This window comes from Rattus norvegicus, chromosome 4 (assembly GCF_036323735.1).
Source record: "Rattus norvegicus strain BN/NHsdMcwi chromosome 4, GRCr8, whole genome shotgun sequence".
NCBI classification, from domain to species: Eukaryota; Metazoa; Chordata; class Mammalia; order Rodentia; family Muridae; genus Rattus; species Rattus norvegicus.
The window spans coordinates 158,147,104-158,172,224 of NC_086022.1; the positions used below are offsets into that span (position 1 = coordinate 158,147,104).

The 25,121-nt window shown below is 38.9% G+C and overlaps 1 protein-coding gene across 1 annotated transcript; it reads left to right on the forward strand.

Moving 5' to 3' along the window:
* The first annotated feature begins 1,330 nt into the window (after window positions 1-1,330).
* Window positions 1,331-24,830, forward strand: Clec4b2 (C-type lectin domain family 4, member B2). Its single transcript, NM_001005896.2, has 6 exons — window positions 1,331-1,384; window positions 1,892-1,981; window positions 6,857-6,958; window positions 20,759-20,910; window positions 22,710-22,822; window positions 24,628-24,830. The coding sequence occupies exons 1-6, from the start codon at window positions 1,360-1,362 to the stop codon at window positions 24,770-24,772; spliced, it is 627 nt and encodes a 208-aa protein (NP_001005896.2). The 5' UTR covers window positions 1,331-1,359; the 3' UTR covers window positions 24,773-24,830.
* Window positions 24,831-25,121: the final 291 nt, after the last annotated feature.

A 25,121-nucleotide genomic window follows, 5' to 3' on the forward strand; every position in this document is an offset into this window, starting at 1 on the left:
TATATTGGACAAGATCTGCCTGGTTCCTTCTTTCCAGGCAACAATTTCAAGCCTAAGGATTTTAACTCCTATCAGAGGAGCAGGCTACAGCATTACTCTCCAATCACAATACTAGTAATGCCCCATGTGAAAACAGACCACAAATCAATCGCTTGTTTTCAAAGAATGCAAAGGTGGATTGTAAAGATAACAGAGAGGAATGTGTGTGTGTGTGTGTGTGTGTGTGTGTGTGTGTGTGTGTGTGTGTGTATTAAATGTATGTATATTCATGTGCATGCAGGTCCACAAATGTGTGAAGGAGTGAGGACTGCTAGGTCTCCAGTCAGAACAAACAGCTAACTGAGGTGCCTATTAACATATTAATGCAAGCTGTTCAGCAGCCTGCCTCAGCAATGGCAGTTCCTGTCCCACAGACATTCTGACTGGCATAGCCTGCCTCTACCCTGTAATCTCCAGTCCAAGTACTAGGCTAGACCTCAGCTTCTCTTCCCCACATTACACAGCCATTTTCTACTTAGTTCTTTTGATCTCCTGGTCTCTTTGCTCTCTCCTGGTCCTTTCACCCTTGGTTCCTGTGCCCTCCTTCGACCACCCAGCAATGGCCTGGTACATTCTGGAACAATACAGATGCCTCTGGTGAATATATATATATATATATATATATATATATATATATATATCCATCCCTTAGTCATGTCTTCCTTTTATTTCCATTTAAGGACAACCTCAGATGTAGTTCCCAGGAACACTATCAACTTCCTTTGAGGCAGGGTCTCTTGTGGTTTTGGAGCAATTAGGCTGGACAAGAAGCTTCCAGTGATCCACCTGTCTCTAATCTCCAATGTTGGCATTTCAAACATGTATCTCCCAACCACTTTACCCTCTCCCAGCATCCATGGGCTTATTATTGTTTACTGCATTAACTCATAACATCTAAGTTCTACTCATTCAAACTTTTTACTGTTTCCTAGAACCCTGTTTACTATATGAGTTAAGCCTTATACAAATAAATAAACTACGTAAAGTTTTGTAAAGAACAATGACTGTAAATAAGGTTTACAGAAAAATTTATTGTGAGGTGGAACATATTTCCACACTAGTAACTGAACAAGTTATGAGAACCTTCTGAGAGTTTTCAGGAACAATTTCAGGTATGTTTCTCAATTTCCTCTTTCTGATTTCCTTAAACCATTAGAGAGAAGTATGAACTGTGACTTCTATCTATGCAACATTGGCCATCTAGAGAATGAGAAGCTTGACTCTGAGCTCCAGCCTTTTTGAAAAGAGACAGGTCCCTGGGTCATACCTCAAAGAGACATATACAAGAAGTCCTTGACCTTCTGAATATATGCCTCAATAATGATGCAGGAAAAACTGCCCCAAGGTGAGATGGGCATTCTTTGGCCCAGGAAGAGAGTGTGAATGTGTGATACAGTGAGAAGGTGACTGGGCTAACGACCCAGACAAGTTGGCAGTCTGAAGTGATGGAGTGGATCAAGATAGCAGAGCCACTAGGGTTTGAAGGAAGTATAATAACTCAGAGACAGGAACCATAAACAAATAAGAAACCAGATATTGAAGAGGTATATAAAAAGATAGGATATCAATGAAAAAATGTGAAACATAAGATGAAAGTAAAATGTTATAAAAATTTCAGAAGCCTGAGGGAGAAATGTTTCTGGAGTTTGTGTGTGTGTGTGTGTGTGTGTGTGTGTGTGTGTGTGTGTGTGTGTGTGTGTATGAGTGTATTTTATAGCTGTCATTAACATATACTCTAGAGCTTTGGCAACTATTTACTCCTTCTTTGGAAATATTCTGAGCAGTCTTTCTGGTTGTCAATAGCTCTAAGCTTTTGGTCCTGTGGTGAGTATATATGCTTGCTATCTGACAGGTAAGGGAGGATGCTGGACTCTGAGACTCTGGTCAGCTGCTGTGATTTCCATGTTACTCCTCAGCACCTGCTTCATCATGAGCTGTGTGGGTAAGTTCTTCACTGACTGGTGTCTCTTTTGGACACTCTCTGGTCTCTTCCACAGAGACTCACAGGGCTCTTTTGTTTTTTGTTTTTTGTTTGTTTGTTTTTTTGAGTTTCTAAGATAGTTTCTCTGTGTAGTCTGTTGCTGTCCTGATATTCTCTCCATGGCCCTGACAATGAACTCACAGAGATCCTCTTTCCTCTGTCTTTCAAGCGCTGGAATTAAAAGGATGCCATACCATCACCAGACCAAGGGTTTTCTTTTAACCACATTATCTGTTCCATCCTTACATGCAGTGTCATGCTTTTCTCAACTTCTTTTCCTTGTTGTTCTTTTCCCCACCTTTTGACCACAGAGTTGTCTAAGGTTCCTTGACCAGCTGTGTTAGCACATGTTATTTATAACCATCATCTTAGATAGTGCCTTCCAGTAATCACAGTTTCTTCTCACAACACCTCCATATTGGGAATGCAAATCCAATTGATGTTTCATTGTTGACAGCTCAGAATCTGATTCATATGGAATTTTTCCTCAATACAGGAGGAAAAAGTAACCAAATAAAATAGTGATAATTGAAGAAATAAAATATTTCTGCCTATTTTATCCTCCTGTAAAGCAACATCTGAAGTCTATTGTGTGAGAAGTTTTAGTGATGTCTTTTGCAGTCTACATCTACTTCTAATTTTGGTGTGAGAATTATCACAGTAGTTACTACATGGTCTAAAGAGAGGAAGTGACTTACCCCAAGTCCTTCACGTCTGCAGTCTCCTCAGTGATCCAAAGACATCTTCTCACTGAAGTGCAATCTGGCTTAATTAGCACAGTCAAGCTAAAGGTATGGATTGTGGTCATTAAGGATAGTTATTTCGCTGTTTGCGGAACCAAAGTTCAGGACCCAAACCATGACCTAGAAACATTTGCTTAAATTAGCAAAGAAAACTCATGTTTGTCGATAGTTTGGTGTGCATACTCATGAACAAAATGTTAACTTAGAAGTGTTTTTATTGGATCTTTGAGACTTATGTATTTTTATACAATGTATTTTGATCAAATCCACCCCAGGTAGAAGTCTTCATGTTTAATTTATTCTGAACTGTGGTGGTGGCCATGCAGAATCTTCAGGGAACAGCATCTGAATGCTTCAGTGATGGAACTCTATTGTGGCCAGGCCCATGGAAAGTTTTTCCCACTTGGGGATGACCTGTTGTAGAAAGTATTTAATCTCAATCGGGGGTTTTTACTCTGCCTTTGATCATCAAGTTCAAAGATAAAGGACATATAACCTTTATATTTATAATAAGCCTTAATCAGTACTAGGGCTGGGCAGATATCCATCCTCTATTATGTCTACTTCCTTGTCAATAGCCCTGACTTACAACTCGCTATGTTCCATCTGGGCCTCCCATATCTCCAATTGGGCAGCCATCATGGCTATCATTTCATGCTTCACCTTTCTCTTCTCCCCACCTTCTCCCTCTTCGTGGTTCTCCTCAGACCCCAAACCCTGCCTTAGATATAGGTTGTAAGCATCTTTATTCATGAATGAGGGATAACTTGAGAGATAATTCACATAGTCTCATTTGGGTCTACATGAAGATCCTGTTGTCTCCTGGTGACAACCAGGCCTTTTGTGGCCAGAGTTTAGCATTACAATACCTAACAAAAGAATAAAACTCAAGAATAACCTATGGTTAACTTGGTAGACTGTAAGGTTGTTACCTCGGTTGCATGTGCTACGAGATCTCCTTGCTTTTACTATGCTGTCTATACTCGTAGCAATATTTTCTTTTACTTTGTTGGTCTTAGGCAAGGCTGGGATCACTCATGCTGAAAGCTCTGTGGATGAATCTATGTTTTTCTCAATAACCTTTTGAGGGTTAAAACTCTCCTGTCCTACTTTTGCATGTGTTTATTTTCCAGATGTGATCTTTAAACATGGGTATTTTGGGGCATGTTATCATGTCCCTAGAGAAACTGCTACAGCCACAGTGAGTAAGCCTATGACTGCTACAGAAAACAGTGTGTCCTGCTTGCATAGCTGTTCTGAGGAAGCTGTGTCTGATCAACAGAGATATCAAATGAGGAAGCTGTGTCTGAGAAACAAAGATTTAAAATGGGGAAGCTATGTCTGATCAACAGAGTCTTAGAAAATAGGGAACTTATGTCTGATCAATAGGGACTTGGAAACAGTTCTTAGAAAGATAATATGAGGACTTGATAGGTACATGTCAGAAAACTTTGCTTGGTACAAGGAACACTTTTCTGTCCACAATTACAAATGGTATTGTGAAAGAGGGTTAACTATCTGATAACTAGATTTATACTCATGAATGTTTAATCTATCTGTCACCTTGTGTAACTGTGTAACTACATTTGCTACCAGCTTTTTATAGGACATACCAGGCTAAACATTTAATTTTGGCTTGTTGAAATTGTACTTTGTAGCTCAAAATAAGGTTACGGGGTGGTTTACCCAGTGGGAAGTGGAAGGAGGAAAAATGTTGAGGGCTTTGTATATTGATGAGGCTTTTTTAACACTGATGTTATGATTTATTTTAATAAAATAACCAAAGACATCACAGGATTATGATTGTATAACCACATAAACTACATAAAATTGGAGCTATTTTGGGCCCCATGCTAGAAAGTTGAGAAGAGCTCAGTGTCTTCACTTTTGCTAACACCCCTTCCTGGTCTCAGGACTGAACCTTTCAGCTGAAGATGGTCTCTGAATACTTGAAACCAGGAATATTCATACCCTGTGGTCTTGGCTCAAAGACAAATACCTTAATGAAGAGTTGGAACATATATACAGTATATTGTAGAAAAATATAACCTTGTATTTCTATTTATAAAAAATTCCACACCAATGTACAATATTTGGCTTGTTGATACTGTTAAGTATGAAGTAGAGTCAATGATATACATTTTATCTCATCTTTCTACATTCTACCTTCTTTTATTCTCCTTTCCCTTCCCTTTCCTTAACATTAGATAGAAGTAAAAGAAGAAAATGGCAAAAATGAAAGAAAGATACCCCTGAATATAACCTTCTTTTCTGTGTTTACTCCCTGACCAAGAATATTAACAGCTAGCCACTTGCTCCTCTTAAGAAACTTCAAATACGTCCTGGGGAACCTGTTATGTAATTTACTATCCAGTTTCTGTGTGATGGGATATTGCAGACCTTAACTGAAGTCCTGTCTGGAACAATTTGAGCCTCGACCATCTTAGCTAGGTGTTTTGAAATTGTCCTGGATGCCATTTTTGAGGACATAACTACTGAGGCAGTCCATGAGGCTAGATCACTGGGCTACTTGTCTTGTCTTCATTGGTGTCTGTTCATTTTGTGCTAAAAAATACCTAGGGTTATATATTTTCTTCTTTACCTGGGAGATCCTGGACTCCATACTGCTTACCTAGTAATGTCATAATATCAGCGATCCAATGAGGAATTTCAGGTCCATTCCCTTTTCTGTTCCTCACCCCAAGCTCATTCAGCAAGCCTGAGATTCCTGGATTGCTAAGTCAGCATCTCAGTACCTTAGCTTTCAGCTCGTGACCTTTGCCCACCCTGGATACTCCTAACTCCTTCTCCAAAACTATATATCCCTTGCTTCAGTCCAAAAATGTGTATGCACAAACTCTGTTTTGTTGAATACCATCTGAGAGATGTGATTTATTGAGCCACCCAAGAATGTAATGGCTGCTTCACACATGGTGAAAGCATATCATATCCTTAAATGTTTTAAATCTAACATGTTCATGGGGTGCCATCCAAATTCTTCATAATCTTGGGGATGTATATCGTCTGCTGTTATTTTCAAAAAGTAACTGGACAAGACCTTCTTTAATTTCATTATATGGTAGCACTGTAGGCTCTTGTCTTAGTTCCACTCTATCAGTTATTCTTCATTTCTATTTAGATCTCTAAAGCTTTTCTGAGAGTGTACAGATAGCCAATATGGCTATTAAAAATAAAATGTGAATGACGAGAATTGTAATGATCCACAGCTGCCATTAAGCTGGTCAAAATTAAATTATTTAAGGTTTCATTGTCTATTTATATTTTTAACCAATCTAAGGTAGCACTATATGGGATATGACACACTGTATGTATCTTTTCCTGAGGTTTATGTGGCTTATTCCTTATTTTTATTTAACTCTCTTATTAATTATTCCCTCATTTTATTATATTGTTACTAATCTTTTTGCCTTTTTACATTTGTTTTTTTTATTTCTTCTATAATTCTGTGTCTATGCACATATAGAAAACATTTTTACCTACTTTTTCTCTCCATCTTGGGAGAATTCAGTTTATTATTTTCAAAGTTAATATTTCTATCTATTACTGTATATTTTTTCTTTTTCTTTTTTAACTTTCTTTAGCATCTATGCATCTTTCAAAACACTCTTTTTCTCTTCTTCAGAGACTATATCTTTTATGTGTGTGTTTACTTATTTTTCATTTACCAATTTCTAATGTAATGTCTTACTTTACATTTCATTTTTCTTAAACTCTTTCCTCTGGGGATTGCCTATTAGCATTTACAATACTGATTCCAAATCGACTTTTCAGTCTTCAGCTGCTGTGGTAATCTGATATCCCTAGGAGCCTTAGTGCTCTACTGCATCTTAAAAGAGCCAAGCCTCTATGCTGGGAGTACCTAGCTTGCATGAGAGAAAGCAGATGGTAGGAATCCTAGTTAAGGTCTATGTCTAGAACTTTTCTAGGCTTTCTCAAGTTCTATTCTGGAACTGCATGCAACCATGTTGGACTAAAGCAGGCTATGTATAATGGAGGGAGAGGACTGGTTCAGGTAGAGGACATGAGGCTTCAGTGATGGTTATATGATGCTCATTGCCTTCTTTGTTTACAGTGACTTACCAATTCATGATGGAGAAGCCCAATAGAAGACTGTCTGAACTTCACACATATAATTCTAATTTCACCTGCTGCAGTGACGGGACTATGGTTTCAGGTGAAGAGTTACAATATTTCTTTAGACAGACGAGAGAGAGAGAGAGAGAGAGAGAGAGAGAGAGAGAGAGAGAGAGAGAGAGAGAGAGAGAGAGAAGGGAGCAATAGTGGAGGGAGAGGGAAGTGAGAAAGAAGGGGAGGGAGGGAGATGGGGAAGAAGAGAGGGGAGAATAAGCAGGAAGTAGAGGTTATGATGTGGGTTCACTAAGATTTATTAGTGTGTGTGTTTATGTGTGTGTGATATGCTTGTATGTACTCTGTATTTTTGTGTTGTGTATATATGTGTAAGTGCTCTTTATATATGTTGTTTGTATTTTTCTTTATTTCTTTAAGGGATTCTTATTTAATTTCTCTTTAAGGAAACCTATCATCTTCATAAAGTTGGTTCTAAGTTCTTTTTCTTGTGCTTTTGCTGTGCTGCTGTAGTTTCTCAGTTCTTGCTGTATTAAATTATCTGGGTTCCAGTGATGACCTACTTACTGCCTTGGATGCTGATTATGTTCTTACCCTGGTGTCCATGCATTTAGTTTAAGGGATTATAGGTCTAGATGCTGATTTTCAAGTTTGTCTATGTTGGATGGATGTTTTATATTTTTGGCTTCTGTTTCCTCTCTGGCCTTCTGGTCTGTGTGTCTGGTGGTTGAGGAGAGGTTCTCTGCCAATGACTGGTTCTACTTGATACACAAGCCACTAGGGGAGCCCTTGTACACTACCTGAACTAAAGACTGACTAGCCCAGAAACCTAGGAATGAAGCAAATACCACTGGAAAAAAATCAGTAAAATGATTCCTGATGATTTTCTGCTATACTCATAGATCCTTGCCTAGCCCAACTCTCATCAGTAAGCCTTCACCCAGCAACTGATGGAAACTGATGCAAAGGCCCACAGCCAAACAGTAGACAGAACTTGGGGAATGTAGAAAAAGAAGGGAGGAAAGATTGTAGAATCCAGATGGGTCAAAGATTCCAGGAAAACATGGCCCATAGAATAAATTAAGTACAGGGTTTACAGAGGCTGAATCAGCAGTCACAGAACTTACACAGACTTGCACTAGTTTCTCTACAGGCATATTATATTTATCTATCTTGGTGTTCTTGTGGGACTCCTAATAGTAGAGTGGAGTTGTCTCTGACACTTGGCCTGTTCTTGTTACCATTTTCCTCCTCCTGGATTACTTTGTTCAGCCTTGATATGAGGTATGGTAACTACTCTTACTGTAACTTGTTATGCCAGGTTCTATGGATATCCCTGGGAGGCATCCTTTTTTGGGGGAAAATAGAGGATGTGTGGATCTGGGAGGAAGGGGAGGTGGGAGGCAGTGACTGGGAGGAGATGGAGGGGAAATGGTGATTGGGATGTAATTTATTAGAGAACAAGTGAAAAAGAGAGACAGTGACAGAGAGAAAAAGATCTAGGTGAAATTATTACACTCTACAACAGCAACCAAACACTTAGGTACTTTCTTTCCTTTCATGAGCGAAACATTTTTTGTGCAGTTCAAATCATTGTGAGTTTTATCTTTTTAGCTTTTTTCTTCAAGAAGTTGAGAGTACTTTTGAAAATAAACTTGAAGAAAACAGAACCAAACCCACTCATTTTCGTGATAGAAATATGCCGTTCATTTTTTTTTAAAATTTACTGTTACAAACATCTATGACATCCAGATTACCCAAGTAGACAGGGCATGACTACAATTCCCATCACCCTATAATCAATGGAATCCTCAGCCTCTAAATTTGAAACCACACACACTTTTAGAACTCACAGAAACATGAGTAACTTAAAAGGCAGGATGGGTCCTTTATAATGGTTCTAATGAAAGTGAACCACACCCTTCAGTATTGAATGTAAAATGAAAATGCTAATTCTTCAAGGAGATGAAGCAGAGATAGATATTTAAGGATGTAAATTTCTTGTTGGGAGGAAAAGGGATTTTCTATTTCTGAGTAGTTATTGGTTATTTTAGAATGGGAAATAAGAAAAAAACTAAGTATCTACAAGGCATTGCTTTCTTCTCTAAATTCCCATATTTTCAATTGAGTTGCTCCTCTATGTACCACTTTCATTCACTAATTATCAAACTGACTGGCCTCTTCCTCTACATCTGAATATCATCAGTTTCCTGCCTGGGTCTTAGTCCTCCTTATGCCATCACTTTTTGCTTCCCTCATTTCTCCAACATCAGTTCTGAAATGGATCATCAGTAATATCCCAGGGCACTCATTGTCCTTCTTGTTATTGGACTTGAGGCCAATTCTCTTTCCCTTCATGCCCTTGAACCATTGCTCTGTCTGGTTTTGCCTCACCTTTTGGCCTTCACTTCTTGTCTTTTATAATTTCTTCTCTCTCTACTCTCCCCTTCACAATTTAACAGTTCTTACAATCCTGTCATTATGCTTTCTCTTCATACAAATTCTTCCTGAGTGAAGTCAAGGATTGTTATGGTCTTGTCTGCTGCCTATTTGTATGGGATTTTGTTTCTGACCACTTAACACAAACATATTAGGTTCCACTCAATATGCCTAACACTATAGTCAACATCTACCAACTTACATCTAAAATTTATCATATATTCTCTACCTCTTTGATCAATTTCATGGTGGCTGATTTTTTTGTCATAAGTATATTAAAGTCACATGCTACTTCTTGGATCCTTTAATCACTAGATCTCAATACTCATCAATCATCTGTTTCATTGATCCTATACTTTTTACATTTCAAAGCTGCCTCCTCTCATGTTCTCCAGGCACTTATCTCATTATCAGATTACAAATTAGCCCTATTGTTTATTTCTTGGTCCTAATAATTTTATTTTCAGATTCCTATAAAAGACTATCTATAACCTAAATATGTCTACAGAATTCTTTATTTGAAATGGTATAATATTTCTCTGTGGCATTGGTGGTTTGCAAAAATTACCACAATTCTTAACTTTTGTATTCACAAATCATTGTAATGTGATTTTGCCACTATCCCAGTTCAATTTTTTTTTAAAAAGTGAAGTCTGTTTGAGCTGGCCAAGAAAATGTGCAAAATCATCTCTAATTATCTCTCCAGTTAGATTTTTTGAGAGCCTGGCTCATGGTCACCCTTAATTTGTAAATCTCCAAGCTGCCAAGTAAACAACCTCAGGCCATCCTAAGGACTCATAAAAGGTGACCCATACTGATAGTCATTCCAACTGGTCTCCTCTTCCTCAGAGGCTGAGTATGAGCCATACTGTTAGTCATTCCAGCTGGCTTCTTCCTCAGAGTCTGGATTGCATGTACTAGCAACTGACCACATACACATGCCTGAGTTTAGCTAGAGCCAGAAGGGCCAGTCAGTGGCGATCAGTCAAAATGGAAACATAGGATAAGTAATGAATAAATAAGAGTATTATCCACTACATTTATACTGATATATTAAGTAGAAAACAATACTTGATTAAAGAAAACTCTTTAGAAGAATCTTTTTTGGTAGGGGGCACAACATGTGCTCTGTATCCTGCTTGTGTCTACTTGAGGAACTTCTTCACGTAGCACTCACGATGTGCTTGAGCCACTCACACCTTGGTGACAACTTGGTACCCACATTTCTAGTTGTCACCTTTTCTAGGACACGTATCTTAGCACAACACTTCCCAGACAAAGTTGCAGACACTAGTTCATCTTTTTTTTAAATCTTTATTAAATTGAGTATTTCTTATTTACATTTAGATTGATAATCCCCTTCCCCGTTTCCAGGTCAAAATCCCCGAAATCCCTCCCCCTCCCCTTCTATATGAGCTTTCCCTCCCCATCCTTCTCCCATTATAACCCTCCCCCCAACAATCACGTTCACTGGGGGTTCAGTCTTGGCAGGACCAAGGGCTTCCCCTTACACTGGTGCTCTTACTAGGCTATTCATTGCTACCTATGAGGTTGGAGACCAGAGTCAGTCCATGTATAGTCTTTGGGTAGTGGCTTAGTCCCTGGAAGCTCTGGTTGTTTGGTATTGTTGTTCATTCTGATTCCTTCAATGGGGGTCCCGTTCTCAGTTCAGTGGTTTGCTGATGGCATTCGCTTGTGTATTTGCTGTATTCTGGCTGTGTCTCTCAGGAGAGATCTACATCCAGTTCCTGTCGGCCTGCAATTCTTTGCTTCATCCATCTTGTCTAATTGGGTGGCTGTATATGTATGGGCCAAATGTGGGGCAAGCTCTGAATGGGTGTTCCTTCTGCCTCTGTTTTAATCTTTGCCTCCCTATTCCCTGACAAGGGTATTCTTGTTCCCCTTTTTAAAGAAGGAGTGAAGCATTCACATTTTGCTCATCCCTCCTGAGTTTCATGTGTTCTGTGCATCTAGGAAAATTCAAGCATTTGGGCTAATAGCCACTTATCAATGAATGCATACCATGTCTGTTTTTTTTTTTTTTTTTTTTTTGTGACTGGGTTACCTCACTCAGGACGATATTTTCCAGTTCCATCCATTTGCCTATGAATTTCATCATTTTTTTTGATAGCTGAGTAAGGTTCCATTGTGTAGATGTACCACAATTTCTATATCCATTCCTCTGTTGAAGGGCATCTGGGTTCTTTCCAGCTTCTGGCTATTATAAATAAGGCTGATAAGATCATAGTGGAGCATCTGTCTTTGTTATATGTTGGGGCGTCTTTTGGGTATATGCCTAAGAGAGGTATAGCTGGGTCCTCAGGGAGTTCAATGTCCAATTTTCTGAGGAATCTCCAGACTGATTTGCAGAATGGTTGTACCAGTCTGCAATCCCACCAACAATGGAGGAAGAGTTCCTCTTTCTCCACATCCTCGCCAGCGTTTGCTATCACCTGAGTTTTTGATCTTAGCCATTCTCACTGGTGTGAGGTAAAATCTCAGGGTCGTTTTGATTTGCATTTCCCTTATGACTAAAGATGTTGAACATTTCTTTAGGTGCTTCTCAGTAATTCGGCATTCCTCAGCTGTGAATTCTTTGTTTAGCTCTGAAACCCATTTTTTAATAGGGTTATTTGTCTCCCTGCGGTCTAACTTTTTGAGTTATTTGTATATTTTGGATATAAGCCCTCTATCTATTGTAGGATTGGTAAAGATCTTTCCAAATCTTTTGGTTCTCATGTTGTCTTAAGTGCCTTACAGAAACTTTGCAGTTTTATGAGATCCCACTTGTCGATTCTTGATCTTAGAGCATAAGCCATTGGTGTTTTGTTCAGGAAATTTTCTTCCATGCCCATATGTTCGAGATCCTTCCCCACTTTTTATTCTATTAGTTTGAGTGTATCTGGTTTGATGTGGAGGTCCTTGATTCACTTGGACTTAAGCTTTGTACACGGTGATAAGCCTGGATCAATCTGGATTCTTCTACATGCTGACCTCCAGTTGAACCAGCACCATTTGCTGAAAATGCTGTCTTTTTTCCATAAATGGTTTTGGCTCCTTTGTCAAAAATCAAGTGACCATAGGTGTGTGGGTTCATTTCTGGGTCTTCAATTCTATTCCATTGGTCTATCTGTCTGTCTCTGTACCAATACCATGCAGTTTTTATCACTATTGCTCTGTAATACTGCTTGAGTTCAGGGAGAGTGATGCCCCCAGAAGTCCTTTTATTATTGAGGATAGTTTTAGCTCTCCTGGGTTTTTTGTTATTTCAGATGAATTTGAAAATTTTTCTGTCTAACCCTCTGAAGAATTGGATTGGTATTTTGATGGGGATTGCATTGAATCTGTAGATCTCTTTTGGTAAAATCACCATTTTTACTATATTAATCCTGCCAATCCATGAGCTTGGGAGATCTTTCCATCTTCTGAGGTCTTCTTTAATTTCTTTCTTCAGAGGTTTGAAGTTCTTGTCATACAGACCTTTTATTTGCTTGGTTAAAATCACACCGAGGTATTTTATATTATTTGGGATTATTATGAAGGGTGTCATTTCCCTAATTTTTTTCTCGGCTTGTTTCTCTTTTGTGTAGAGGAAGGCTACTGACTTCTTTGAGTTAATTTTATACCCAGCCACTTTCCTGAAGCTGTTTATCAGGTTTAGTAGTTCTCTGGTGGAACTTTTGGGATCACTTAATATATTATCATATCATCTGCAAGTAGTGATAATTTGACTTCTCCTTTTCCAATCTGATTCCCCTTGATCTCCTTTTGTTGTCTGACTGCTCTGGCTAGAACTTCAAGAACTATATTGAATAAGTAGGGAGAGAGTGGGCAGCCTTGTCTAGTCCCTGATTTTAGTGGGATTGCTTCAAGTTTCTCTCCACTTAGTTTGATGTTAGCAACTGGTTTGCTGTATATGGCTTTTACTATGTTTAGGTATGGGCCTTGAATTCCTATTCTTTCCAGGACTTTTATCATGAAGGGGTGTTGAATTTTGTCAAATGCTTTCTCAGCATCTAATGAAATGATCATGTGGTTTTGTTTTTTCAGTTTGTTTATATAATGGATTACGTTGATGGTTTCCATGTATTACACCATCCCTGCATGCCTGGGATGAAGCCTACTTGATAATGATGGATGATTGTTTTAATGTGCTCTTGGATTCGATTTGCCAGAATTTTATTGAGTATTTTTGCGTCAATATTCATAAGGAAAATGGGTCGGAAGTTCTCTTTTTTTGTTGGATCTTTGTGTGGTTTAGGTATAAGAGTAATTGTGGCTTCATAGAAGGAATTCAGTAGCGCTCCATCTGTTCCAATTTTGTGGAATAGTTTGGATAGTATTGGTATGAGGTCTTTTATGAAAGTCTGACATAATTCTGCACTGAACCTGTCTGGATCTGGGCTCTTTTTGGTTGGGAGACCTTTAATGACCGCTTCTATTTTGTTAGGAGTTATGGGGTGGTTTAAATGGTTTATCTGTTCCCGATTTAACTTCGGTACCTAGTATTTGTCTAGGAAATTGCCCATTTCCTGCAGATTTTCAAGTTTTGTTGAATATAGCCTTTTGTAGTAGGATCTTATGATTTTTTAAATTTCCTCTGATTCTGTAGTTATGTCTCCCTTTTCATTTCTGATTTTGTTAATGTAGATGCAGTCTCTGTGTCCTCTCATTAGTCTGGCTAAGGGTTTATCTATCTTGTTGATTTTCTCAAAGAACCACCTTTTGGTTTTTTGATTCTTCGTATGGTTCTTTTTGTTTCTACTTGGTTGATTTCAACTCTGAGTTTGATTATTTCCTGCCTTCTACTCCTCCTGGGTGTATTTGCTTCTTTTTGTTCTAGAGCTTGTAGGTGTGCTGTCAAGCTGCTGATATATGCTCTCTCCTGTTTCTTTCTGCAGGCACTCAGATCTATGAGATTTCCTATTACCACAGCTTACATTGTGTCCCATATGTTTGGGTATGTTGTACCTTCATTTATATTAAATTCTAAGAAGTCTTTACTTTCTTTATTTCTTCCTTGACCAGGTTATCATTGAGTTGAGTATTGTTCAACTTTCACGTATATGTGGGCTTTCTTCCCTTATTGTTATTGAAGACCAGCTTTAACCGGATGTGGTCTGATAGGACACATGGTATTATTTCTATCTTTCTGTATCTGTTGAGGCCTGTTTTATGACCAATTATATGGTCAATTTTGAAGAAAGTACCATGAGGTGGTGAGAAGAAGGTATATCCTTTTGTTTTAGGATACAATGTTTTATAAATAACTCTTAAGTCCATTTGGTTCATGACTTCTCTTAGTCTGTCTACGTCTCTGTTTAATTTCTGTTTCCATGGTCAGTCCATTGATGAGAGTGGGGTGTTGAAACCACCTACTATTATTGTTTGAGGTGCAATGTGTGCTTTGAGCTTCAGTAAGGTTTATTTTTTGCATGTAGGTGCCCTTGTATTTGGAGCATAGATATTTAGGATTGAGTGTTCATCTTAGTGGATTGAATATGAAGTGTCCTTCCTTATCTTTTTTGGTTACTTTTGTTTGAAAATCGATTTTATTCAATATTAGAATGGCTACTCCAGCTTGCTTCTTCAGACCATTTTCTTGGAAAATTGTTTTTCAGCCTTTCACTCTGAGGTAGTGTCTGTCTTTGTCTCTGAGGTATGTTTCCTGTAGGCAGTAAAATATTGGGTCCTCATTGTGTATCCAGTTTGTTCATCTATTTTTGTTTAATTGGGGCATTGAGACCATTGATGTTGAAAGATATTAAGGAATAGTGATTGTTGCTTCCTGTACATTCATATTTGGATGTGAGATCATGTTTTTGTGCTTTTCTTCTCTTTGTTTTGTTGCCAAGATGATTAGTTTGTTGCTTTCTCTATGGTGTAGCTTGCCTCCTTATGTTGGGCTTTACCATTTATTATCCTTTTTCACACTGGATTTGTAGAAAGATATTGTGTAAATTTGGTTTTGTCATGGAACATCTTGCTTTTTCCATCTATGTTAATTGAGAGTTTTGCAGGATACAGTAACCTTGCCTGGCATTTGTGTTCTCTTAGGGTCTGTATGATATCTGTCCAGGATCTTCTCACTTTCATTGTCCACGGTAAGAAGTCTGGTGTGATTCTGATACGTCTGCCTTTATATGTTACTTGACCTTTTTCCTTTACTGCTTTTAATATTCTTTCTTTGTTTTGTGCCTTTGGTGTTTTGACTATTATGTGACAGGAGGATTTTCTTTTCTGGTCCAATCTATTTGGAGTTCTGTAGGCTTCTTGTATGTTTATGGGGATCCCTTTCTTTAGGTTAGGGAAGTTTTCTTCTATGATTTTGTTGAAGATATTTACTGGTCCTTTGAGCTGGGAGTCTTCATTCTCTTCTATACCTATTATTCTTAGGTTTGATCTTCTCATTGAGTCCTGGATTTCCTGTATGTTTTGGATCAGTAGCTTTTTCCGTTTTACATTATCTTTGACTGCTGTGTCGATGACTTCTGCTCCTGAGAGTCTCTCTTCTATCTCTTGTATTCTGTTTGTGATGCTTTTATCTGCGGCTCCTTGTCTCTTACTTTGGTTTTCTATATCCAGGGTTGTTTCCCTGTGTCCTTTCTTTATTGCTTCTATTTCCCTTTTTAATTCCTTCACCTGTTTGAGTGTGTTTTCCTGGAATTCTTTCAGGGATTTTTCTGATTCCTCTCTGTAGGCTTCTACCTGTTTATTTATGTTTTCCAGTGTTTCTCTAAGGGAGTTCTTCATGCCTTTCTTGAAGTCCTCCAGCATCATGATGAAATGTGATTTTAAATCTAGATCTTGCTTTTCTGGTGTATTTGGATATTCAGTGTTTGCTTTGGTGGGAGAATTGAACTCCGATGATGCCTTGTAGTCTTGGTTTCTGTTGCTTGCATTTCTTTGCTTGCTTCTCTCCATCAAGGTGTTTCTGGTGTTACTTTGTTCTGCTATTTCTGACAGTGGCTAGACCGTCCTATAGGCCTGTGTGTCAGGAGTGCTGTAGATCTGTTTTCCTATTTTCTTTCAGCCAGTTATGTGAACAGAGTGTTCTGCTTTCGAGCATGTATTCTTTCCTTTCTACTGGTCTTCAGCTCTTCCTGTGGGCCTGTGTCTGAGTCTACCAGGCAGCTAGCTTGGAACAGAAAAATTGGCTTTACCTGTGGTCCCACTGCTCAAATTGATCATGGTGGGCTGCTTTTGAGTTCTCGGTGAGGGCAGCAACCAGGAGGTCCTTTCCTGGAGTCCATGTACACCGGGGTCCCAGGTGGCTTTAGGTGTTTTCCTGTGGATTCAGAAATGTGGGCAGAGTGTAGTCTCTTCTGGCTCTCCAGGCATGTCTGTCCCTCTGAAGGTTTAGCTCTCCTTCCCACGGGATTTGTGTGCAGAGAACTGTTGACCCATTCCCTTCAGGTTGGTGCGGTGTCTGGACTGCTGTGTCTCTCTTCTTTTGCGTTTATTGCGAGATTACTCTGTTTATTTTTCTGTGGTGTAGTTTCCCTCCTTGTGTTGGAGTTTTCCATATATTATCCTTTGTAGGGCTGGATTTGTGGAAAGGTACTGTGTAAATTAGGTTTCATCTTGCAATATCTTGGTTTTTCCATCTATGTCAATGGCAAGCTTTGCTGGATATAGTAGCCTGGGCTGACATTTTTGTTCTTAGGGTCTGTATGACATCTATCCAGGATTTTCTAGCTTTCATAGTCTCTGTTGAGAAGTCTGTGTAATTCTGTTACATGTTACTTGACCTTTTTCTTTTATTCCTTTTAGTATTCTGTCTTTTTATTGTAAATTTCATGTTTTGATTATTATGTGACAGAAGGAATTTCGTTTCTCCTCTAATCTGTTTGGAGTTCTGTAGACTTCTTGTATGTCAATGGTATCTCTTTCTTTAGGTTAAAGAAGTTTTCTTCTATAATTTTGTTTAAGATAATTACTGGTCCTTTAAGTTGGGAATCTTCATTTTCTTCTATACCTAATTCCATAGATTTGGTCTTCTCATTGTGTCCTGTAATTCTTGGATGTTTTGGGTTAGGAGATTTTTACTTTTTACATTTTCTTTGACTATTTTATCAATGCTTTCTATGGTATCTTATGCCCCTGAGATTCTCTCTCCTATCTTTTGTATTCTGTTGGGTAATCTATGTCTCCTGATGTCTTTCCTAGGTTTTCCATCTCCAAGGTTGTCTCCTTTGTGATTTCTTTATTTTTTCTATTTCACTTTTTAGATCCTCAGTGATTTTGTTCACTTCCTTCACCTGTTTGGTTTGGTTTTCCTGTGATTCTTTAAGGGATTTTTTTTTTGGTGTGTGTGTGTGTTTCCTCTTTAAGGATGTCTCCTCGCTTACCTGTGTTCTTTTGTATTTCTTTAAGGGATTTATTTACCTCCCTCTTAAAGTCCTCTAACAACATCATGAGATACGATTTTAAATACAAATTTTGTTTTGCTGATGTGTTGGAATATTCGGAATTTGTTGTGGTGGGAGAACTGTATTCTGATGATGCCATATAGCCTTGGTTTCTTTTGGTTAGGTTCTTGTCCTCGCTTCTTGCCATATGGTCATCTCTGGTAGTTGTCCTTGCTGTCTCTTACTGCAGCTTGTCCTTCCTGTGAGTACATGAGCTTATGAGCCTGAGAGCCTTTGAGCCTGTGAGCCTGTTAGCCTGTGAGCCTGTGATCCTATGATCCTTCGAGCCTGTGAACTTGTTATTTTAGGATTGAGGGGCCTCCTGGGAGACCAACTTTCTCAGGGCACATTTTGGGTCTTATAGCTGTTGGACAACCCCAGCTCTGGGAGCAGATGGAAACTGGGTCCTGTCCTAGCCCAACCTGAGGCTCTGGAGTCTTGTATACTTCTGGCCAATCTCTCTTTGGATTGTTAATGAAAAGAATGCGGGAATCCCACTTGTGAGTTAGGGGCTTAGGATTAAGAGCACTGTTGGCAGACCAGCTCTCTGCTTGCAGGTTCCTAGAGCTGTGGGGAAGCCCAGCTCTGGGTGCAGATGGAGACCTGAAGGGCCTTTTCCAAAGCCTCACTGCAGCTCTTGTGCCCCATGCATTCTCAGCTTTTCTCTCCTTGGACAGTCAATGGATAGAAAATAGGGTCCCACATGTAGACTGTGGGCTTTGGAGGGAGAGCACTCATTGCACACCAGGTTTTGTGTGCAAGGCTCCTTACTGCTTTTAATATCTTTCTTTGTTTAGTGCATGTCTTAGTCAGGGTTTTCTAGAGTCACAGAACTTATGGGTAGTCTATATGCAGTAAGAGAAGATGTTGATGAGTTACAGACTATAGTCCAACTCAGCAGTTGCTGTGAATGAAACTCCAACCATCTCATAGTGGCTCAGTGCCACAAGACAGGCAGGCAAAAAAAAAAGATAGCCTTTTACTTCTTCCAAAGTCCTTATGTAAATCTCCAGCAGAAGGTATGTCCCAGATTAAAGGTATGTACCACCATTCCTGGATCTGGGACTTTCTTTGTCCCAGATGACCTTGAAGTCAGAGATCTTCTTGCCTTAAGCTCCTGGGATTCATAGCCTCAAGATCTCTGTACCAAGATCCAGGTTAGAAACTTGTATCTCCCAGCCTCAAGATTAGGATCAAAGGTGAGTCTTCCAAGTCTGGATTGAAGTTCATTTCAGATATAGTCAAGTTGACAACCAGGAATAGCCACTACAGTACATTTGGTCTTTTGACTATTATGTGATGGGATGAATTTCTTTTCTGGTCGAATCTATTTGGAGTTCTGTAAACTTCTTGTCTGTTTATGGGCATTTCTTTCTTTAGGTTAGGGAAGTTTTCTACTATAATTTTGCTGAAGATATTTACTGACCCTTTAAGTTGGGAATCTTTACTCTCTTCTATATCTACTATCCTTAGGCTCAATCTCATTGGCTTCTGGATTTTCTGGAAGATTTGTGTTAGGAGCTTTTTGTGTTTTTTATTTTGTTGTGTCAATGTTTTTTATGGTATCTTGTGCCCCTGAGGTTCTTTCTTCCACCTCTTGTATTCTGTTGGTGATGTTTTGTTCTATGACTCCTGTTCTCTTTCATAAGCTTTTCATCTCCATAGTTGCCTTACTTTTTGATTTCTTTATTGTTTCTATTTCCATTTTTAGATCCTGGATGGCTTTGTTCAATTTCTTCACCTGTTTGGTTGTGTTATCCGGTATTTCTTTAAGGGATTTATTTATGTTCTTCTTAAAGTCCTCTAACATCATCAAGAGGTGATTTTAAATCAGAATCTTGCTTTTCCGGTGTGTTGGGTATCCAGGACTTGCTAGGGTGAGAGAACTGGGTTCTGATAATGCCAAGTAGCGTTGGTTTCTGTTCATTACGTTCTTGTACTTCCTTCTCACTATCTGGTTATCTCTGCAGTTAGCTTGTCTTGCAGTTTGTGATAATGGCTTGACCCTCCTATAAGCATGTGTGTCATATCTCCTGGGAGACCATCTCTCTCCTGTCAGAATTTGGATACCAAGAGCTCTGGTACAGGGTCAGCTCCAGGAGTAGACCTATTTGCAACATTTTTTTCTATCTTTATTAACTTGATTATTTCTTATTTACATTTCGATTGTTATTCCCCTTCCAGATTTCCGGGCCAACATCCCCCAATCCTCCCTCTCACCTTCTCTATGGGTGTTCCCTTCCCCATCCTCCCCCATTACTGCCCTCCCCCGAACAATCAGGGTCACTGGGGGTTCAGTCTTGGCAGGACCAAGGGCTTCCCCTTTGACTGGTGCTCTTACTAGGCTATTCATTGCTACCTATGAGGTTGGAGCCCAGGGTCAGTCCATGTATAATCTTTGGGTAGTGGCTTAGTCCCTGGCAGCTCTGGTTGGTTGGCATTGTTATTGGGGTCTCAAGCCTCTTCAAGCTCTTTCAGTCCTTTCTAAGATTCCTTCAACGGGGGTCCCGTTCTCAGTTCAGTGGTTTAATGATGGCATTCACTTATGTATTTGCTGTATTCTGGCTGTGTCTCTCAGGAGAGATCTACATCCATTTAATGAATTATTTTCTTTATCACTAATTATATGTCTCCTGTCAGAATATTGCTGTCATGATCTGTATTACACACACACACACACACACACACACACACACACACACACACACACACATATATATATATATATATATATATATATATATATATATATATCTTTTACTTTTATTCATTGGAAACCCCAATTATTGTGTGTTATGTCCTGAGAGTTTGGATGTCTTTTATACACTGTTCACTGGTTTTCCTGATAGTACTCCAGAAGTACAAATGTGCCTTGACATTAAGGCCACAGGACTTGGGTTTCTTGGTACCTGAAGGGTAATGTGCTCCTGCTCTATCTGGGAGAACCTTGGAGTCCCAGCTTCCATGTGGTTTCTGCACACAAACAGCTTTTAAATGACTTTATTACATTGCACATACATTTCCTTCTTCCTACAAAGGTAAAGTCTGGAGCTGTTGCCCAAAGGATTGGAAGTCATTTGGCTCCCACTGCTACTTTACAACTGACTTCGTGGCAAATTGGAATGAGAGTAAGGAGAAATGCTCCCACATGGGTGCTCATCTGTTGGTGATCCACAGCCAGGAAGAGCAGGTACACTCTGGAAGAGACTGGGACCTGGGCCTGGCATGTTGTCTGCCTGTTTCTACTAGGATAGGGTTTTGTTGATGCCATGTTGGTGCTGTGAGAGAAGGCTTTACAGCAGATAGGCAGGAATGATTGCTTCAGCCTTTGCCTTCTACACCTTTGTCTCTCTTAAGTGGAACTAAACCACTTCCAAAAATCCATGGAATCCAAAATGCAATACACAAGGCTGGAGGTAAGGGCAAAATGCTTCTGCTTGAAGGACCATTTTGTGGTTTCTGCAATTTAATTCTTCCTGTAGAATTAACTGCCTAACAGAAAATGGAACAGGGAAACAGGATCACACCTTGAGGGTCACAATTAGCCATGAGAAACAAAATAGCTGAGGTTTGAATGAAGAATGTTTAGATGTGCAGAATTCTCTCTCGCACAACTGTCAAAAGTGGTGCTGGTTGCTTCATGAAATTCTTAGACAAATGGATGGAACTAGAAAATATAATCCTGGGTGAGGTAACCCAATCACAAAAGTATACACATGGTATGCACTCACTGATAAGTGGATATTAGCCCTAAAGCTTGGAATACCCAAGGTACAATTCACAGACCACATAAAGCTCAAGAAGGAGGAAGACCAAAGTATGGATGCTCCAGACCTTCTTAGAAGGGAGAAGAAAAATACTCAAAGGAGGAATTATAGAGACAAAGTATGGAGTAGAGACTGACGTAAAGGCCATCCAGAAACTGCCCAACCTTGAGAGTCATCTCAAATACAGACACCAAATCCAGACAATATTGCAGATGCTAAGAAGTGCATGCTGACAGGAGCCTGATATACCTGTCTTCTGACAAGGTCTGACAGCAAATACAAATGTGGATGCTCAAAGCCAACTATTGAACTTAGAACAGGGTCCCTAATGGAGGAGTTAGATAAAGGACTGAAGGAGATGAAGGGGTTTGCAACCTCATAAAAAGAACAACGATATCAACCAACCAGACCCTCTTGGACTCTCAGGGACTAAACCAGCATCCCAAGAGTACACAGGGATGGACATATGGCTTCAGCCACGTATATAGCAAAGAATATGGCTTGTTGGGCATCAATGGGAATAGAGGCCCTTGGTACTGTGAAGGCTTGATGCCCCAGTGTAGGGGAATATTGGGCCAGGAGGTGGAGGGAGTGGGTGAGTGGGTGAGGGAACACCATCACTGAAGCAGGGGGAAGGCGGTATGGGACATTGAATTTCTGGAGGTGAAAACTGGAAAGGGGAGATTATTTATAATGTAAATAAAAATGTCCAATAAAAGAAAAACAATGAAAAAAAAACGGTGCTGGTGAAAAAAGGAGGGGAGTGAGTCTCAGATGAGTAATCAGGGTGATCATATACAGAGATTGTTTCCAGTGTTGTTAAACATTAATGATGACTTCAACTGTGTCCTGGTCATCCAGAGAAGACATTTACTGGTGAGATGTGAGGGAGATATGTACTCCTGGGGGGGTGGTGGTGGTATCTCCTATTCCTTGATCCTTTGTTTCCCATCTCTGTCTAACCAGAAATAATTAGTCAAAATACCACAGTATACCTCTAAAATGTAAAATTTTTATATATTAATCTAAAATTTAAAAAATATTTAAGGGCCTAGATAGAGTTGAAGTAGAATTTGATTATTGTGTATTTCCATATGTGTATAATACTGAACCCTATAGTTTTGTATCATTAAAATACTTTTAAAAGATCTTAGAAAAAATTCTATGACAGAAAAAGTAGTGCTTAGTCTATTCTGAAAGCTATATCTTTCTTTCCTCTTAGGATTTCATCAACGGGATCCTGGACACTCGTTGGGGTTATTTTACAGGACTTTCAGATCAAGGCCAGAATCAATGGCAATGGATTGATCAGACACCATACAATGAGAGTGTCACGTGAGTCTAGACTTACATAGGGGAATCTTGAGTCCTGTATGCATGAGGAAACCTTTAGGTGTTCCAGCTGTCAGTTATGAAGCAAAAATATCCCCCTCCTGTTGTAACTGCTGGGATGGAGTAACTTTTACTCTCCCATGCACTCATCACAGTAGTCCTTTGAGATAGTACAGGTAGAGATGAGGGAATTGAATTTGAAGGTTGTAGATGAGAATTATCCAACAAAGTCTCTAGATTCATTTTATTTTGCATTCAGTCTCTCATCTACACCTTTAGGATTAAATTTATTCTTATTCATATGTATATACACATATTTTTTGAGTGTCTGCTCTGTTTGTATTTTGGGTATTGTTTGAGGCCATAATAAGGTATTGGGTCCTCTAGAGGTGAGATTACTGGTTGTAAGACTTGTAAAAAAAGTTTGCAGGTGGGTGCTGGGAAGAGAACTCTCAGATTTTCCAAAAAAAAAAAAAAAACCAGCAAGCATAATTAATATCTGAGCTACATCTCCAGCTGTCACTTACATCTTTATAAGACAAATTGATGCCAAGTTCATAACTGATTATTTCTTATAAATCAAAGCTCCTCAATCTGATATAGTGTTTCATATTTATGTAATGATTTAAATATCCTTAATATCTTAGTATGTTGCTACATTCTGTTATGAAATCTCATGTGAGAAATATGTAATGTGTTGTTTTAAAACAAAATCCCAAATGTTTGCTTTTACCAATGAAGATTCAGGAGCCAGATGCTGGGATTAAAGCCTGCTAGCTCACAGTGGTAGAGGAGGCAATTACCTTACTGCTCGGCTGATGCCACAGAAGGAAAACATCTTTTCTTCTCCACATTGTCTTAAATACCCTACAAACTTAACATCCCTCCTTTCTATTTTCTGGACTTCTCTCAATTCACCCTCCAGACTTCCTCTCACTCTCTATGGTACTTTCTTATGTTCACATCCTGTCACTGGTTGCTTCCTTTGCCTCTTGACCTATGGTTGACCTTATTTAATATTGGTAACAGAAAGATCTTGGATTAAAGATGTGTGCTAGCACTGAGCCACACTGCAACAACCTGTTTATATAAACTGAAAGCTCTGGATTAAAGGCTGAGCCATACCACAGATAGAAACAGGTTTTGCCAGTTTATAAATCTGGGGTTCACAATGTGATCAAATTACCTGCAACAATAGTGAGGCTTTTGTTTTCAATTTTCAGAGAAGAAAACTAGGACTCCAGAGTTTTAAATTATTTGTTCTTGATGACAGAAATAAGTAGATTATCTAAAGATTTGAAGTACTTCTTTAGTCTTTAAAGTAGTTCCATTGTATAATGGGAAAACTCCATTAAAACATGAGAGTAAGGAGAGTCCTTTTCAACATCTAAATAAGTATAGTGGGTTGACTCTCCCCTTGTACTAAGATTTGAACTAGTTCCGCAGTGTCTAAAATAATTCCACCATAAAATGAAAAGAAAGTTTATTGAAATATGAAAATAAGAGGAGACATTTTTACCACATGAGTAATCACTATGTGTTGATTGTCCTCTACTACCAAGATCTAGGGATGAAGAAATTGTATCCTCTGGGATGTGTGCTGGAAGAACAGTTGAGTAACAAGCTAAGAGAACTCTGAGTGCTGTGAGCCTGTTAACCAGGAAAATATGAGATATAGGTGATGGAGAACACCTGATTTGTACATTCTTGAATCTGATTTCCATAAATTTCAACCTTATCCTCAAGCTTGCTTCCTCCTTTTAAGCATTATTGTAGGAAACACCCTGATGCTCTTTCTTCCCTTTCAGATTCTGGCATGAAGATGAGCCCAACAATGACTATGAAAAATGTGTTGAAATAAATCATCATAAGGATATTGGATGGGGCTGGAATGATATCGTCTGCAGTAGTGAACATAAGTCAATTTGTCAGGTGAAGAAAATATACTTATGACTTACATGTCCTCCATGGCTGTGGGATTGCATTGTGATCTACCAGTACACAGATATCTGGGAAGTTGTAAATGTAGAAGAGATGTCTGGAGAATATAAATAAGCAGGAAATAGTTACACATATGAAAACTCTGGCCCACATATATACTTGTATATTCATTTACTTTTTAATAAAATCAGTTTGTATGAGAATTTTCTATTTCTCAGAGACTATCCTGATACCCATTTGGGCACATATGTAGTTTTTCTGTGAACTTTCCAAGATTTCATTTACTCATGCCATTGTATGATACATTTTCTCATTTATTTGTTTTTCTGTATTAATCCACCTTTGGCATTCTTGCCATGAA

What these genes read in the sequence shown, in the direction of transcription:
- Clec4b2 (NM_001005896.2), top strand. Translation starts at nt 1,360, where the DNA reads ATGATGCAGGAAAAACTGCCCCAAG. An exon ending in GCAGGAAAAACTGCCCCAAG is followed by an intron (nt 1,385 to 1,891) that starts GTGAGATGGGCA and finishes GCTATCTGACAG; the next exon opens with GTAAGGGAGGATGCTGGACT. An exon ending in CTTCATCATGAGCTGTGTGG is followed by an intron (nt 1,982 to 6,856) that starts GTAAGTTCTTCA and finishes CTTTGTTTACAG; the next exon opens with TGACTTACCAATTCATGATG.